This window comes from Oxyura jamaicensis, unplaced genomic scaffold (genome assembly GCF_011077185.1).
Source record: "Oxyura jamaicensis isolate SHBP4307 breed ruddy duck unplaced genomic scaffold, BPBGC_Ojam_1.0 oxyUn_random_OJ71775, whole genome shotgun sequence".
Classification (NCBI taxonomy): domain Eukaryota; kingdom Metazoa; phylum Chordata; class Aves; order Anseriformes; family Anatidae; genus Oxyura; species Oxyura jamaicensis.
The window spans coordinates 83,954-99,582 of record NW_023310688.1 but is presented as its reverse complement, the minus strand read 5'-3'; the positions used below and the strand labels follow the sequence as shown (position 1 = coordinate 99,582).

Below are 15,629 nucleotides of genomic sequence, written 5' to 3'. Positions count from 1 at the left end.
TGTCTGAATTTAAGAAGCGATTGGACTGTGCACTTAGTCACATGGTCTAAAATTTTGGGTAGATGTGTGTGATGCCAGGAGTTGGACTCGATGATCCTTATGGGTCCCTTCCAACTCGGAATATTCTACTCTATTCTATTCTATCCTATCCTATCCTGTTCTGTTCTGTTCTATTCTATTCTAATTTTGAATGCAATGTGCAGAATTACTTTTTTATTACATCTTCGAGCTTGAAAATACATACTTAAACTAGGTATCTACAAAGAATTAGTAATAAGGGATTGGAAGTCTGTCCTGGTTTGAGTTACGATAGAGTTAATTTTCCTCCTAGTAGCTGGTAGAGTGCTATGTTTTGAAATTAGGATGAGACTAATGTTGATAACACACTGATGTTTTACTTGTTGCAGAGCAGTGCTTAGACTATGCCAAGGACTTTTCAGCTTCTCGCTCTGTCCTGCCAGCGGGCAGGCTGGGGGTGCAGCAAGAGCTGGGAGGGGACAGACCCAGGACAGCTGACCCAAACTGGCCAAAGGGGTATTCCATACCATCTGACGTCATGCTGAACAATATACAGGGGTGGCTAGCTGTGGTGGTTTTACCGTGCTAGGCAGTTGAACACCACAACCGCTCTCTCACTCCCCCTCCTCAGATGAGGAGGGGAAGAAGTAAAGGAAAGAACAACTCACGGGTTGAGATAAGGATAATTTAATTAAAGGGAAAAAAATTAAGGAAATACTATTATTAATTAAACAATTTAACTAAAGGGAAAAAAGGGAAAGGGGAAGAGGAAGGGGGAAAGGGAATAACAAAACAAAACAAGTAAAGGCTATGTGGAAGTGCAAAGGAAAGAAATTACTCTCTACTTCCCACAAATGAGTGATGCTTGACCACGTCCTTGAAGCAGGGCCTCAACGCACGTAGCCGGTGTTCGGGAGGAGGACAGACGTTTTCACAACGAGAGCCCACCCCTCCCCTCTTCTTCCTTTTTCCACCTTTTATTGCTGAGTGTGACATCATATTGAAACATGGGATTAGAAATTAGAGAGCGACTGATTAAGAATAAATATGTAGGCAACACTCATTGCTTAATATGTGCTGTGCTTGGAAAACAGAATGTTACATTTGTGATGTACTGTGCTTGTGCTGCACTGGGAAAATACAAAATGTACGTGCAAATACAGCATGAGAGAATGCACAGATGAGGAGTAAGGAGGAGGACTAAAAGGTGCCAGCACAGATTTATGATAGGGAGTAAGGAGGAGGTCACACTTGCAAGGTGCCTAGATAACAGGGGGCCCTCAGACCCTGGGAACCGAGACAAACCAACCTTATGGATTGGACTGAGACCAAGGGCTCAGAGAGCATGCGCAAGAAGATAAGGTGAAAAGTTAAACTCTGATGAAGACATCTTACTTCATCCCCACGACCACACGGACGACCACCAGAAAGCACTACGCAAGTGCAGAAGGACTGATAAGATAATTAGCATACGAAGTGGGGCTAGGTGAAGCTAGGAAGTGAATATGCATAGGTGTGTTGCGAAACTTAATGCATATGTAATATTTTAGGGGATAAAAGAGAATGCACACGAGCGAATTGTTGCGCACGACTTTGGTGGGACTACCCCCCTGTGCTGCCCAGCGCTGAATAAATATACCTACTTTACAATCTTATTGTGGAGTCAGTTTTTCACAACTCATTTGGCGAGCCAGCCAGGAGACACTCTGCTTGGCTGCGGGATCGACTGCGGAGCGGACGCCCCTAGGTGCACCCCGAGTATTTTCCTTGGAGGGGACTCCACTCCCAGCCGCTCACCACGGGAGCAGACAAGGATCTCCTGAAGCTGCGGACAAACGGTATGTTTTACAGTACAGGAAGGGCCTGTAAGTCGTACGCGTGCCGGGGCAGCTGGTAAATCGCGCAGAGACATCTGGCGTGCAGCATAGTCCCCGTAAGGGAGGAGGGTACCCTACAGGCTGACCAATAGAGCGGTCAAGGGGGATTTGCTGACCGATAAAGTGGCTGCTAGCGATCTTGGGAGTAGATCGAGCAAATCCGAGGTTACCGCTGCATCCCATTTTTGGGATCCAGGACAGACCTGCTAATGACTGTATAAGAAGCAGGAGAAGGATAAGCGGGCCTCTCACAATTGTGACAAGGTTACCTGGGTAATGTTTGCAGCTGCTGGAGGGATACTAACTGGAGTGTTAATAATTGTATGTCTTATTCGTAAATGTCCAGGTATTTTGTGTTGAAAGTATTTGTAAGTGTAAGTAAGTGCATGTGTTTGAAACAAAGTGGAGTGAGTCACTCCACCAAGAACAGTCAGAGACAATATTTGTTTGGTTGGTTATCATTCTAAATCATATATTCTTGTGGTATGGATGAGATGTACTAGGGGCCTCTCTGTGTGATTGTGTGATTGTGCTGTGAGTGAGACGCAGCATCGCTGCAAAGCAAGTGCGGAGTTCCGATCCGCGGTTCCGTATTCTCTGCGAGGGGAGCGGCCGGAGACGAGCGAAGTGCGTGACAGACCGAAAAGAAGTGCTGTTTTATCCAAGTGTTCATGGTATGAACTCAATATGGTATGGAATATCCCTTTTCAATAATGAACTCAATACGGTATGGAATATCCCTTTGGTTGGTTTAGGTCAATATCCCTTTGGTTGGTTTAGGTCAGCTGCCCTGGTGATGTTTCTTTCTCACTTTTTTGCCCACCCCCTAGGAGGGTTAGAGAAAGTCCTGATGCAGTGCCAGCACTTCTCAGCAGCAGACACAGCACTAGTGTGATACCACTGCTGTTCTAGCTACAAGTGCAGAGCGCAGCACTGTATGGGCTGCTGCAGGGGAAGTTAACATCCCAGCCAGACCCAGTACACTTATCTCATGGAAAGATACCTTGCAAAAAATGTGTTTATCCTCAAACAAGTCATACAAGCAGTCAATAACAGAATGTTCGATCAAAAATTAACTTAGGGAACATGCTTTCCAACCTGTAGCTAAGGGGATAATATCAAGTAAAGTGACAAAACAAAACAAAAAGAAAACCTAGGAAAAAATGGAGGAAGACTTTGATGCACATGCATAATTAAAAAAAAATATATTGGACAAAAAATAAACAAACTGAGAAACTTGACTTGGTGTCCTAAGTAAGTGCCAAGTATAACTCTGTGAGATGTGTTCATCTGATTCGTGTCAATGTGGAGCAATGTTAGGGCCACATGATAGATTGTGACTGTCTTATACATCCTTGTATAATCACAAGATTGGAGAAATTGAGATGGTTAATGTATGTATATAGTTATTGTGTTTGGTGATCAATGTATGGATATGTTTTTTACATTCGGTGGTTAATGTATGTATATAGTTCTTGTGTTCTGCAATGGTCACCTGACAGGAACAGCCTGGACCAGTGTTGTTGCTAGGCAGAAGACTGTGGGGGGGGAGCATGCATGTGGTCTGGGGTCGAGAAGATTCCAGAAGATTCCAGAAGAAGAAGAAGGCATGCTCGAAGGAGGACACGCCCACCAATGAATATGCATTAGTAGAGGAGATATAAGCCCGGAATGGGAACTGTGGGGTGTGCGTCTTGGTGGAGCAGAGACTCCTGGCGCACCCAGCACTGTTTGCTTGCCTTTATTCCTCTAATAAATTGCTAACTTTAATTAGAATTCTATTTGAGACTCAATCATTTATCACAACTCTAATGATGAGAAACGCCACCAAATCACTAGCAACCTCAAAAACTACAAATGGTAGACAAACTCTAGAGTGTCACAACTCACACCAATCCAATGACAACATGGAGCACGGAGCACAATAAAAACAGTGCGAGAAAAAGAACTGAGTCCAAACACCATACTAACTAAGCATGCAAAAAATAGTGATCAAAAACCTAAACCTTTTCCAAATGACAACCCTGTCAGAAGCTTACTTCATAACTGCAAGCCTAGACCTGCAAGAGAAATAAAACTCTAAATAGGATTCAAACAACCAAAATGTGCACATATTTTACGGAACCAGTACGATCTATTCTTTGAGAGATGACAGAGTGGTTACATGAACAAGGGAAAGCACAAGAAGAGCGTGCTATTCAACTGTCTTTGTTGAAATTATTTTGGTCCATATCTACTAAAACTAATTTTAAACAGCAACTCTGTATTTACTTAACATTCCCATTTTCATACATGGTAAACATTATTGAGGCAAGCAGCGTGGAAAGTGTTTGACTCAGGGACCTCAAGCAGAAGGATTGTGTGTATATAGCACTAGACAGATTTACACGAAATAGTAGTAGAGAACAAGTCCACGTCACTTGGCATCAGGACAAAGATTCTCTAAGCACTGGGCCTGATGGATGAATAGGCAGGCTAGCCATGAGAAATTCTAGAAGCTAAGACTAAATTTCTCTTCCTTCAGCACCTTAAAATTTCCTTTTTTTTTTCCCCCACATCCAACAGCAATGGACTGCATCCAAACTACCTGTAGTTTCATACCCAGGAAACTGGGTCCTACACACCTTCCTTCTTCCTTTCCTCAAGAAAGATGTGGTGAAGGAATGACGGAGAAAAACTCCGTTCCTTCTGCACACCCCTTTTCCTCTTCCTAGCATTCACCAGGCAGCATACTAGCTTTAAACAGAGCTTGTGTGTACACTATAATAACTTGCTTTTATTTCACCAGACTGACTCTCCTCACTGTATGAAAATGCTGGTCTTGTTCAACTGCTTCGTAATATCTCAAACCAAGGAAAGACCGTATTCTAAAGATTACGAGGGACATAAAAATATACTTAACAAGAATAACAGCCAAAACACAACTCAACTGCTATCTATCCGAACTTGACATAAAACCTCTGGCTTTCCTGCCCTGATCTAGTCTGGGGGTTTGAACTATCTTATATATTCAAATAAAACTAAGATTAATAAGGATCTGATTTTTATGCTAAAAGGGCTATCTTATCACATTGGCCATTGAAAAGATCCCAGTAGTTTCACTTTTACAACAACTGATTAATTAAATACATCAAAAATTATTTAAACGTTTAAAGTGAATTATTCTGAAAAGAAACAAGAACCCAAATAATTATTTGGTTTATGTATTTGCATATTCATACTATGCACTTAAAAACTGAATTCCTAACAATGTTTCCTGATGTATAAAAACTAGGTATCTCAACAATTAGCATTTTAATATTTCATATATTTAGCCTGCTGATGTTTGATAGCAAATCACAAGCTTAATCTAAATACATATGACATTGATAACCATTCTCTAGAAAAACATTCTGATAATACCATAACAAGCAGAATAGAAAAAACAAGTGCAACGTTTGCTACCTTTTGGGCATCAGTCATGGATGATAACCAGTGAAGTGCAAGTTACCTTTTTTATTATTTTTTTTTTCAGCATAGATATTCTGATAAAATTAATGAAATATTAAAACTGAAAAAAGTAAGAAAAAGGAATTAATACCTGGCATGTTCCTGAACTCCGACAATCTCTACTTCACTATCAGAAGAGGCAATGTTAATTTCTTCATTGATCTGGGCGTTACCAGAAGAGGTTTTGTCACTTGCAAGGAAGCCTGGATCCAAATGAGCTATAGAAGGGAAAAATGCAAACACAATGTTTAACAGCTTACATGACTCAGAAATCAGCTGGAAAAGGAATTTCTAGATCTAACCCCCAAAAAAATTGAAATACCAAGATCGGGAAAGGTTATTAGACCAACTTAGCTAACTTTCAGTTTGTTATGAGATACAGGATTATCACTGGATTTATCTCAGTAGCTCTAGTGATGGTGTTATCACACAAATGTGAGAAAAGACATACCATTGTGTCAGGAACACTTCTCTGATTTAGGGGTAATTAGACTTTCCAACTCTTATTTTACAATAATGCTGAGTTAGCCTGCACCTAAACCTCTTCGAGATAAAGCAAGATGACAATCTATTGTCAATAAATCAAACCCAGTGACACTATGGAAAAGAAAGCCTACAGGATGGATGGAAACACCACACACCCTGAGGAAATAGAAATGTTGGTGTCAACATTTTGTTCTAAACTAGAAGACAGAAGAAAATAAAACTATCATTTTCTGGTCATACCGCTTCACATCTGCTCTAATATTATTACAAATACTTGAGAAAAAAAAAAAAAAAAAAAAAAAAAAAAAATTTTTTTTAATACCCTCTATATAAAGCACTGTTTTATTTTATTTTAGTTTTTATTAAAGCTCCTCAATAGCTATCCAGTTCATCAGTTTGTCAAACAACAAGTCCTTTCTAAGCATAAGAAGTGTGGCAGGTTTTCGGTTTTCTGCCAAGTACTGCTGAGTACTTCACCACAATTAGTGAAATTGTGTTGTGAAACATTATACTTGCACAGAAAACACAAAATAGACAAAACATTTTTTGTTTTATAGAAAATAAACTAATTCAACACTTAAAAGTATAAAAATATATACTTTTATTGTCTCTCTTTAGCAGCAACCTGGGAGAAACAGGGCAGCCTTGAAGACGAGACTACCTACTTCTTGGAAACAATTCACACAACTGTATTACACATGGGAAGAATCATTTGTAGAGCAGGAAAATTTGAGATTAGCTGAATATATTATCTATATCTAGTTTGACTGGACACTTCTTCAAAGATAGGAGGAGGAGGTTGCAATAATCATCTACAGAACTCTAAAATTTAGTGTGCAAACTACAGAACTGATTAAACCCCAAGGTGGACCAAGAGGACACAAAAAGAAGAAATTAATCTTAGAACATGTTCCGGGAAGACTTTCTAATTGAAAATACTCAGAAACACTTGAAATACTTGGAAAAGATGGAAGCAAAATAGAAGGACAGAGTATGTTCACTGCTTCTGGAAAGCAAAGGCCCTTGGTGCAGCATCGGAGCAAGGCTGGAAAGGGAAGGAAATCCATGTGCTGCAATGGGCCTGAAGGAGGAGTTTCCACCTCACAACACAAAAAAGATTTTAAGCTGAACTTAAAATAATAGCCCAGGCAGCTGAACATTTCTTGGCAAATATCACTGACTGCCATAAAGTCCCAAAACGGGTCATGGATATTTCTTAAACAGAAGTGGCTGGTGCAACATGAAACAGAAGCTCAGAAGCTTTGATTCACGTGCTGGCAATGCAAACCAGGAGCTCGAGGTGATTGCTGCCCCAGCAGGTCGCATCGCCCTGCTCCCAACAGCCATAGACACTGTGGCACCGGCAGCAGAACAGCAAGGTGCTCCTTGACCGCTTCCAGCTTACTGCTACTGCTCTCAGTCTGCCTTAGTATGTTAACTGCTGAGTCTAAAAAGCTGACATATGCCAACCTGCAACCTCTGCTAGACGGGGTAATGCCTGGCGGAGGGGCTTTTAGAGCCCTATAAAGAGCCCCAAAAGAGTAGGATATTGCCATAGCTTTATGTTCAGACAACAAAAAGGTACTTAGCAGTAGGGAAACCATGATTAGCAAAGTAAATATTACTACATGTAGCTGAGTGTAAATCAGGATTACAGCACACAGATTTCACGCCTAATAACATGGTTACACTTTTTTAATGTGAAGATGACACCCAAAGGAGATGTTTTGTTTGCCCTACAACATCAGCTTGCAAAACAACTCCAAATATTTGCCTATACACAAAGATGTGATAATGTGTCCCAGTAAGATTTTTCACTTAGATAAACTTTACGGTGTTATTTTCTCATGGGAACACATCTTTTAAAGCATGCTAAACTAGATACTGGCTTGAGTTTAATTTGGAAAACAGAATTTTCAAATTTTACATCTGCTTTCGAAATGTGCAGTCTTAGGCATGGTAAGAAAAGGCCAGCACTGACACATGTAGAGCCAGAAGTGTACTAGAGGTACAAGGCTCTGAGGTAAAGTATATGCAGGGAAAAAAATAATAATCATCCTTTCAGACACTTTCCCAGCATGAGGAATGAATTAGTCTGGATATGTTTCCATTGGTTCAAGGATAAAGAAGTTTCTTGAAGTTATCTAGGTTTCTTTTACCTCGCAACCTCATTCTTGCAAAAGCAAGTGTCCTTGGATATAGGTAGAAGGAGGGATGACAAATTTCTACCTGCATCGCTCAACTGTACTCATAAGAGGTAAGCAGAAGGAAGCTTGGTAAGAAACGTTCACTTTTTATTTCTTTACATTCTTTTCTTTCTACTAAAGTACCAAATCATTAGTGCTATGTAATAAAGTTAATTTCAGCTGTTCTAATCTTTTTTTTTTTTTTAATCACTTAATAAAGAAGTAGGCTTGTGAGTCTACTATCCTGCAAGCAACAGCAGTGAGCTTGGAAAACACAGGCTAGCTTCAAAAAGGCTGGAACATCATCCAGCCACAGAGCATAGCAAAGATAACAGAGATTCGCACATTCACGTAATGGAAACGTCTGCTATATAGTAATGGAACAGCTCTTTCAAAATCTGCTATGTACTTGTATTTCTTTAAGCCTGATAGACACAGAAAATAACTCTGAGCTACCAGGAGACTTCCAGGATAGGTGCCTTTTGGCAGGCTTACATTTAAAAAACAGAGTAAAACAAAAAACCTCTGCTCCATCACCACAGGCAAGACTCCATGTCTTATGCAGTTAAAATCGTAACCATATATCAAAAATGAGTGGCAAGGAAGCTAATATATTGGCACTTGAGGATACAGGGCGAAGTCAATAGGAAATATTCCCCATTAGCTCCCTGCTTATATAGCTCTCCCCCAAGATACAGGAACATCTCATGTTAATGCTCAACTCTTTTGCTAGTTAAGTGTTGCAAGCACCAAGTGAAGCTGAGCAGTTTTTATGAAGCCTCCCACAGTGTTCCTGCTCTTGCAGGAAATTTCTTTTTAGTCTCTTGATGTGAAGCCCACTTACCAGCACTTTTTCACCCTTCACCTTTATTTGATGTTGGTATGTCCAGTTTTCTAGGGTATGTTAAAAAATACAGATGGCATATGGAAATAATTAATGCTTGTATTTTAAGGAAATAAAAAAAAAAGAGAAAAAAAAAGACATACAGAGACATAGACAATTACAATAATTAAAATAAGATTTTGATTGGTTTACTAGCTAGTGGCATGGGTCATCAGAATCAACTATTCAGTAATAAGTTTAGCTCACTCTCATTAGAGAGGAGGAAAAAAGAAAAGAAAAAAAGAAGACCTATTTTCCAAGAAGTAATTAGAGGGAAAGGAGGAAAAATAATTAAGAAAATTAGTTTCAAAAAAATACATTGCAGGAATCTTTGCCAATTTTTACCAGTTTTATGTTGGAATAAATGTCAGACATTTTCAATTAGCTCCTATACTGCTTTATTGCATAGTCCATACAAGGTGCTTTTAAAGCTGTATAAATTACAAAGATATCGAAAGGACAGAAGGCAGAGACAGTGGCCAAGATGCTGGAATGAACATCAGGAAGGGAACTTCAACAGACCTGTATCAGCACTCAGCTCATCTAGCAGCCCTCTGGTTCTCCAGGTAGATCCCGAGTCTTGATTTCCTACAGAATTATTGTGTTCTTTAACTACTGCAGCCGCCAACAGATTGTCCACATTTACCACTTCTGGGTCCGAATTTGTGTCTGATATATCGTAATGAGCTACAACTGGAGGTCCATCTGCAGGAGAGAAAGGCAGCAGTACTCAGAAATCAGCATTCTGCGAAAGACACCTTAAAAAGTACAAATAAGTTGTTTAAGGATTAATGCAATCTCCTAGTGAAGCTCTTAAAAAACTATAAATTGTATCAATTATTGCACTTCAGTTAATGAACATAGTCTGAGATTACAGAGACATTTTAACCTTTGCATACACAGAAAACACAAATGTGAGAAAAACAGTTATGAATGTATCTGTGTATTATCTTTCATATTAACACATAACAGCTCCATATCTGACAATGTTACATTTACAGTCCTAAAAGGATAAAACCTTCAGTTTAAAAGAAGAAATAATATGCTACAGGACATTAAGTTTTGGCAAGACATTTAACTAGAGAATTTTACAAAACTCAAGTGACAGCTTACATTACTTTAGGGTTGACTGAATAAAGCTAACTTTCTGATATATCTGAATCATTAAACTGTAACTGTTACAACAGTTTAACATTAGGCAAGCTTCCTTATAGTAACAGTTATCTGTCAGGGACAGGGGGGATTTTTCAGAAGTGCATTTTTTTTTTTTTTTAAGATTAAGAACAACGAGGAAGGAAACTATAGTGTGCAGTGATAAATATGCTTCTTTTTGTTTTTTATGATTACCATATGCACCTTTTGCTACCAAAGTGAAGGGGGAAATAAGCAGAGAGAATTGCTTACATGATTCTGAAATCTATTACTGAGGAAAAACAAAACGATATTTTTGGTCCATTTTATTAGGATAGAATATTTCATTTTTGAAAAACCCCTATAATTAGGAAGTATACTAGAAACAGAAGAGGCTCACAGAAACCTCAAATTCAAGACAAGGATTAATTTGGAAGCAAAGAGAGAATAGCTAAATATCGTTACACTTAAAGGATGCACATTTTAATTCAAATACCTGTCTCAGCTAGCAACTACAGCTTATCGATTCATAGTGGGTGAAAGTTCTTGGAGTTCTCATTTCTCAAGTGCCAGAATGAAAACTTGGTTTGGGCTAAGAATTTAGCCACAGAAAATAGTACAAAATTGAAAAATGGCCAAAGCTCAGCTGCTTTCCTCATGCAACTGCACAGCTCCAAAGGAATGCTGGCAGCTGAATGTCTGAGGGACTTTTTCATGACGTGATGTATCAGTCATATGGGACACTAATAACGTGTTCAGAAAGACAGGACCTTCAGAGTTACTGAATGACTGAAGAAATTTTTAAAATTCACAAACAATAAAAAGAAAAAAGTTTTGGGAAAGATTCGTCTCATTGAGAAATAACCGATGGCTATTTTTTAAGACAAAGAATGCAAGGAACTAAAAGTTTCTAGGTCTCTGAAAAGCTGTTTCTACTCAGGTTTGCTTGTGTGACTCGGTCCCTGAAACATAATTCAACACAATATCCTAAGAAATGCCTGTTCTGGGATTAGCAACACACTTCATTAAAGAGTGACCATATTGCTTAAGTTGTAGTAAAGATCAGTTTTGCAACAAGGTATGAAGAAATTCACAAAATATTTGAGATCAGACCTGTCTCCAAAACAACATAAAACAAAGTTATATTACAAACTTAAAACAGATCCAACAAAATAAATGAGTAGTTAAATGAGTAGACCAAATTGTTCACAACATGAAACGCTGATGATTATGACTAGAAAAGAAATCCTGATAATTAACTGAAAGGCAATCTTTTGCTTTTGAAAAGGCAATTGCAAAATAATGGCATTCCAAGTTCAAAATTAAGCTGGCTGATGTTCGGTTAATTATTTGTGCAAGCTGATGATTTAATTACATGCAGAAGTTACAAGTGGACTGAATCACAAGAGGAACATTTTCTTTCAGTCTTATCATCAGAGTTCAGCATGAACATATATAATGTGATCTATAAAAATAAACAGTTGGGTGCAGAAGATACGAGGGTCAAGTACAATATTGACTATTTGAGCATTTTTACAATAGGTTATCTAAAATTTCAGGAGCTGTGTACTATTCCTTCAGGTCTTTGTTGCTTTAGCTTCTTACTAAGGTCTCCAAAAGAAGCAGTGATATTTGATTTAGATAGATGTGTTTACACAAGTAAAATTGTATTTGGACAGGAGGCACCAATAGTCTCAAGTCAAAATTGTACCACTCCTACATGTATAATCATGCAAAAATGTATAATAAATGTATATACATGCAGAGTGATTCTCATCACCTACCCATAGAAATAACTTGTGTGAAAGTCTTCATCAGTAGGAAATACAAGTATAAACTTGTTATCTGTAGCTCCACTCTTGTATCTTCCACACTTCCAAACAGCACACCTTATAACTTAGCTTAAATTTAGTATACATCAAACAGACAAAAATATTTTCAATATAATTTACATACTGTAATTATATTTGTCAGTGTAACAGCCACCAATTTAAAGATTTGGAAAAAACAAGCTGACTGTTTACAAAGCAAGCACAGCAGAGGTCTCTGTGCTTTTCTCAGCCTTGTCTTCCAAAACCAGATTTGGAAAGGAAATCCAAATGCACCTATCACCAGTAAGCGGCCAACACAGCTAAGGTAACAAGTCCTAGGATTCTCAGCATGAACAAAAGAAGAAACAAGCAAGAAATGCTCACGTGTATTAAAAAAAAAAAAAAAAAAAAAAAAAAAAAAAACAGACATAGATGACAAGTAGATGAAAGTTGCAGTGGATGTATATCAAAAAATCCTCTAAAATAGCTCCAGCCCCCAAAACCCATTTCCTGTTCAATAGCAGGCGAATGGGGCAGGAGGGATTAAGCTTGGGCATAGTGTGACGTGACCAACTGAGGGCGTAATGCAAAGTGACTGCGGGGTACCGAGAAATAGACAACTGGCTTCAGCTAGGAAATAAGTACTGAAAAAGGCTTTCACGATGAAAATGATCAACTAAAACCACAGTTGCAACTCTTATCAGCTTGTCTTTGTGATAGAGCTGCTCCTTGCAGTAACTGACTGTAGAGGGATTTTGAAGGAAAAAAAGAGACACCAAAACAAAACCATGGCAGGATCACAATTTAACATAGCAGAATTAGGAGGTTCCCTACTCAGTGATTTAAACAACGTCTTTAGGAAAAATCACATCTTCTGAGAACCCAAGGTAGCTGGAAGTCTTACATTTCACTTGTGATGATTTATTTACTGGCTTTAATTTATTACTAAAGCACTAAATGTTTCAAAAATACAAGGCTGAAAGTTAACAAGTACCAGCAGCAAAAATACACTTAACGTTAACAGGGGGAGGGAAAGACTGCAAGGATTTTTTTATTATTTTTTTTAAAGAATCTGGAGGCAGAGGTCATCATAGGGACAATGCTTCCAAGCATCCAATTTTCCCTTGATTTACAGAGCCCATCAAAGCTAACTCCACTCAGGACACCCGAATTAAAAGCCACATGCACAAAAATCCAGGTCCACACAAAACAAGCGTAATTTGCAATGCAGCAAATTCAGTCGTTTCCTATTTGCTAGCCACTGCCATGCTTTTCACAGAGCCACATCTTTTATCCCCTCAACTCATGATAACAGCAGCACAAGCAAAAAGGGGGAACCAAGTGTAAAAATCCAGCTGTGGGTTAAAAGCAGCAACCCTAGGAGAAGCACCATTCCTTACCTTTGTGCTGAAGCAGCTGCTTAGTAATGCACAATGTACCCAGTGGTCACTTTGGTTGTGAAACAAAGGGAAAGCTAGCACAACCTGAACGGGGAATTTACTCCTTCAAGTCATTCTCCCTCTTCAGCTTTCATAAATTTAGGCACGGAGACCCAGCTCGCTGCCCAAATGTCCTCCCTCTGCAGCCAGAGAGGGGGGACTTTTGGGGATGGGCAGGCTGAGAAGGCTAGGGGCTCACATCGCAGCCCCCGGCATCGCCTCCCTCCCTCCTGGCCTCCCCAGCATGCAGGGTTCAGTCCGGCACCGGCAGGGCACCCATCTCTGGCACCAAAACTGCCCGGAAAGATCAGCTCCAGTCCTAGGGATGGGACTTATGCCGAGTACTTTATGTGCTTAAATCCCCTCCAAGTAAAGGAAAAAGACTGAAGGCTCCAGAGGACTGCCCTGGCTGAAGTCAGTCCAAAATTCAAAGCCTAATTTTGGTGGTTAGTTACCCTCTGGAGCTAGCAGTGTCTTTCCAACGAGGAGACAAGGAGCCTCATTTAGGTGTGAACAGCACCGCAAGCTCTCAAATGCACAGAAGTGTACAATAACAACAGCAATTGTAATTGCAGCACTTTATTCTTAACAAAGCTTTCCATTAGTGATCTCAGTGAGGTGGTTATTAACCTCCTTTTGCCTGTGGGGGAAACTGAGGCACGCAGAGATTTGCAGCTTGCTCAAGGCTAACAAGCAGGGGAGCTGAGCTGAACTGAAAACAACACTCCCCTCAAATTACCAAGCTATTTTTAACTGAGAAATTATGGAGGAGTTTAAAAATGGCATTTGGGAATGTTTTCTTGAAACGTGCAAAAGCTAAAAAGGCAACACACTGAGGTACCCAGGTAGTCATCAGCCTAAAGAGCCATGGACTCAGCTCTTGGTCTTCTTTAGGAATAAAGGCATTGCTCCATTTTATGCCCATCCCAGTACTCTGAATTATTGTTTTTATATAGTAAAATCGACTACTGAGAATTTTTTTTTAAAAAAAAAAGACCCAAGAACACCCTTCGTTTACACCTCACACAAATTTAAGAGATAACTGACTTCAAGATTAAGCAAAACATAGCATGGACTTTAATAACCACATAAATTATCACTCAGATAATCACTACACTAATCAACACAAACAAATATTGGGTGCCAAAAACTAAGATCTAGAGGATTGCATCCTAAGTGACTAGCTGAAATAGTTTTATAGTAGATAAATAAGTAACTTCCACCTAAACAGGATGGCTTCATGTATGACTACAGGCTGAAGCAACCACTTTTTTTGTTGTAGATAAACAATACAAACCTGCTATTATTTAAGACATGATCCAGAGCTACAGCTAAAGCAGGCTCGGTTCAGATGGCATAAATGATCTGAACTCTAAAACGTTCCCAAAGGAGGGTGGGAGGCAGGAGACCTTTGCTTTTTTATGTTGTTTAGCAACATGAAACACTTCATTACTATTTATGTTCATTTATTTATTCCAGGTTACAGTAGTTACATTTCAAAATTACAGGGTTAGGCAAAGAATACATGGTAAATACAATAAAAAACAATAGTAGTGTAACAACATTCTGCCTAAAATCAAAGTGAACAAAAAAAAATGATGAATCCATTTTCCTCATGGTTTCATTCATTTCACACAGTACAGATTTTTTTAAATATATATATAATAATAAAATAATAGAAACCAACATAATCGAATGAGCATCTGTTCTCAGACTGGATCATTTATAATATAGCACACCAGGAGAGATCTTAAAAATTCAAGTCTTGCTGATCATCATTCATTCTTCCAGGCTTTTTGATGGTTTGATGGAAAATATCTTGGATTTGTTTTACCAAATTATACAGAGAGACACAATAGTTATTTTCAATGTGCATTAAGCAAAGGCACATGAAGCATGGTTGTGCGCTGAGGAAACAGGAGGAAATGCACGATGTCTATTGCACAACAGGACTCACTGTCGCTGGTGCTACTTAATGACTTCTTAATTGTGGAAGCAGACATATTAGCCAGATTTCTTTCCCAGTTTTACTTGGGAAAGGCGTATCAGGAGGCAACTGAAAGCATCACACAGAGCTATGACCACAAAGTCTCCTGTGGAGGCACAACTTACATTAGCAAAAGGCAGGCAAACGAGGGCAGGCTCACCCCACCAGAAGCATCAGGTTTTTGGGAGCATGAGCTGCATCCTCCCACGGTGAGCTGCTACAGGCTTGATGAGATTATGCTAGTCCTGATGGTCCGGACTAACCCCTGCTCCATCAGTCTGAGATTTAACAGAGTGCTCAAAATCCGTTTTAATTGAACCTT

The 15,629-nt window shown here is 39.2% G+C and overlaps 1 protein-coding gene across 1 annotated transcript in view; it reads right to left on the bottom strand.

Moving 5' to 3' along the window:
* Window positions 1-5,386: 5,386 nt before the first annotated feature.
* The window catches only part of LOC118159713 (uncharacterized protein C18orf25-like), a 44,527-nt gene continuing 34,284 nt past the window's right edge, over window positions 5,387-15,629 (bottom strand). The window contains exons 3-4 of the mRNA XM_035314277.1: window positions 9,462-9,644; window positions 5,387-5,602 (exon numbers count right to left, since the gene is read on the bottom strand). Of these exons, the coding sequence (XP_035170168.1) occupies window positions 5,469-5,602; window positions 9,462-9,644 (317 nt within the window). The 3' untranslated portion in view covers window positions 5,387-5,468. The remainder of the gene's footprint in view (window positions 5,603-9,461; window positions 9,645-15,629) is intronic.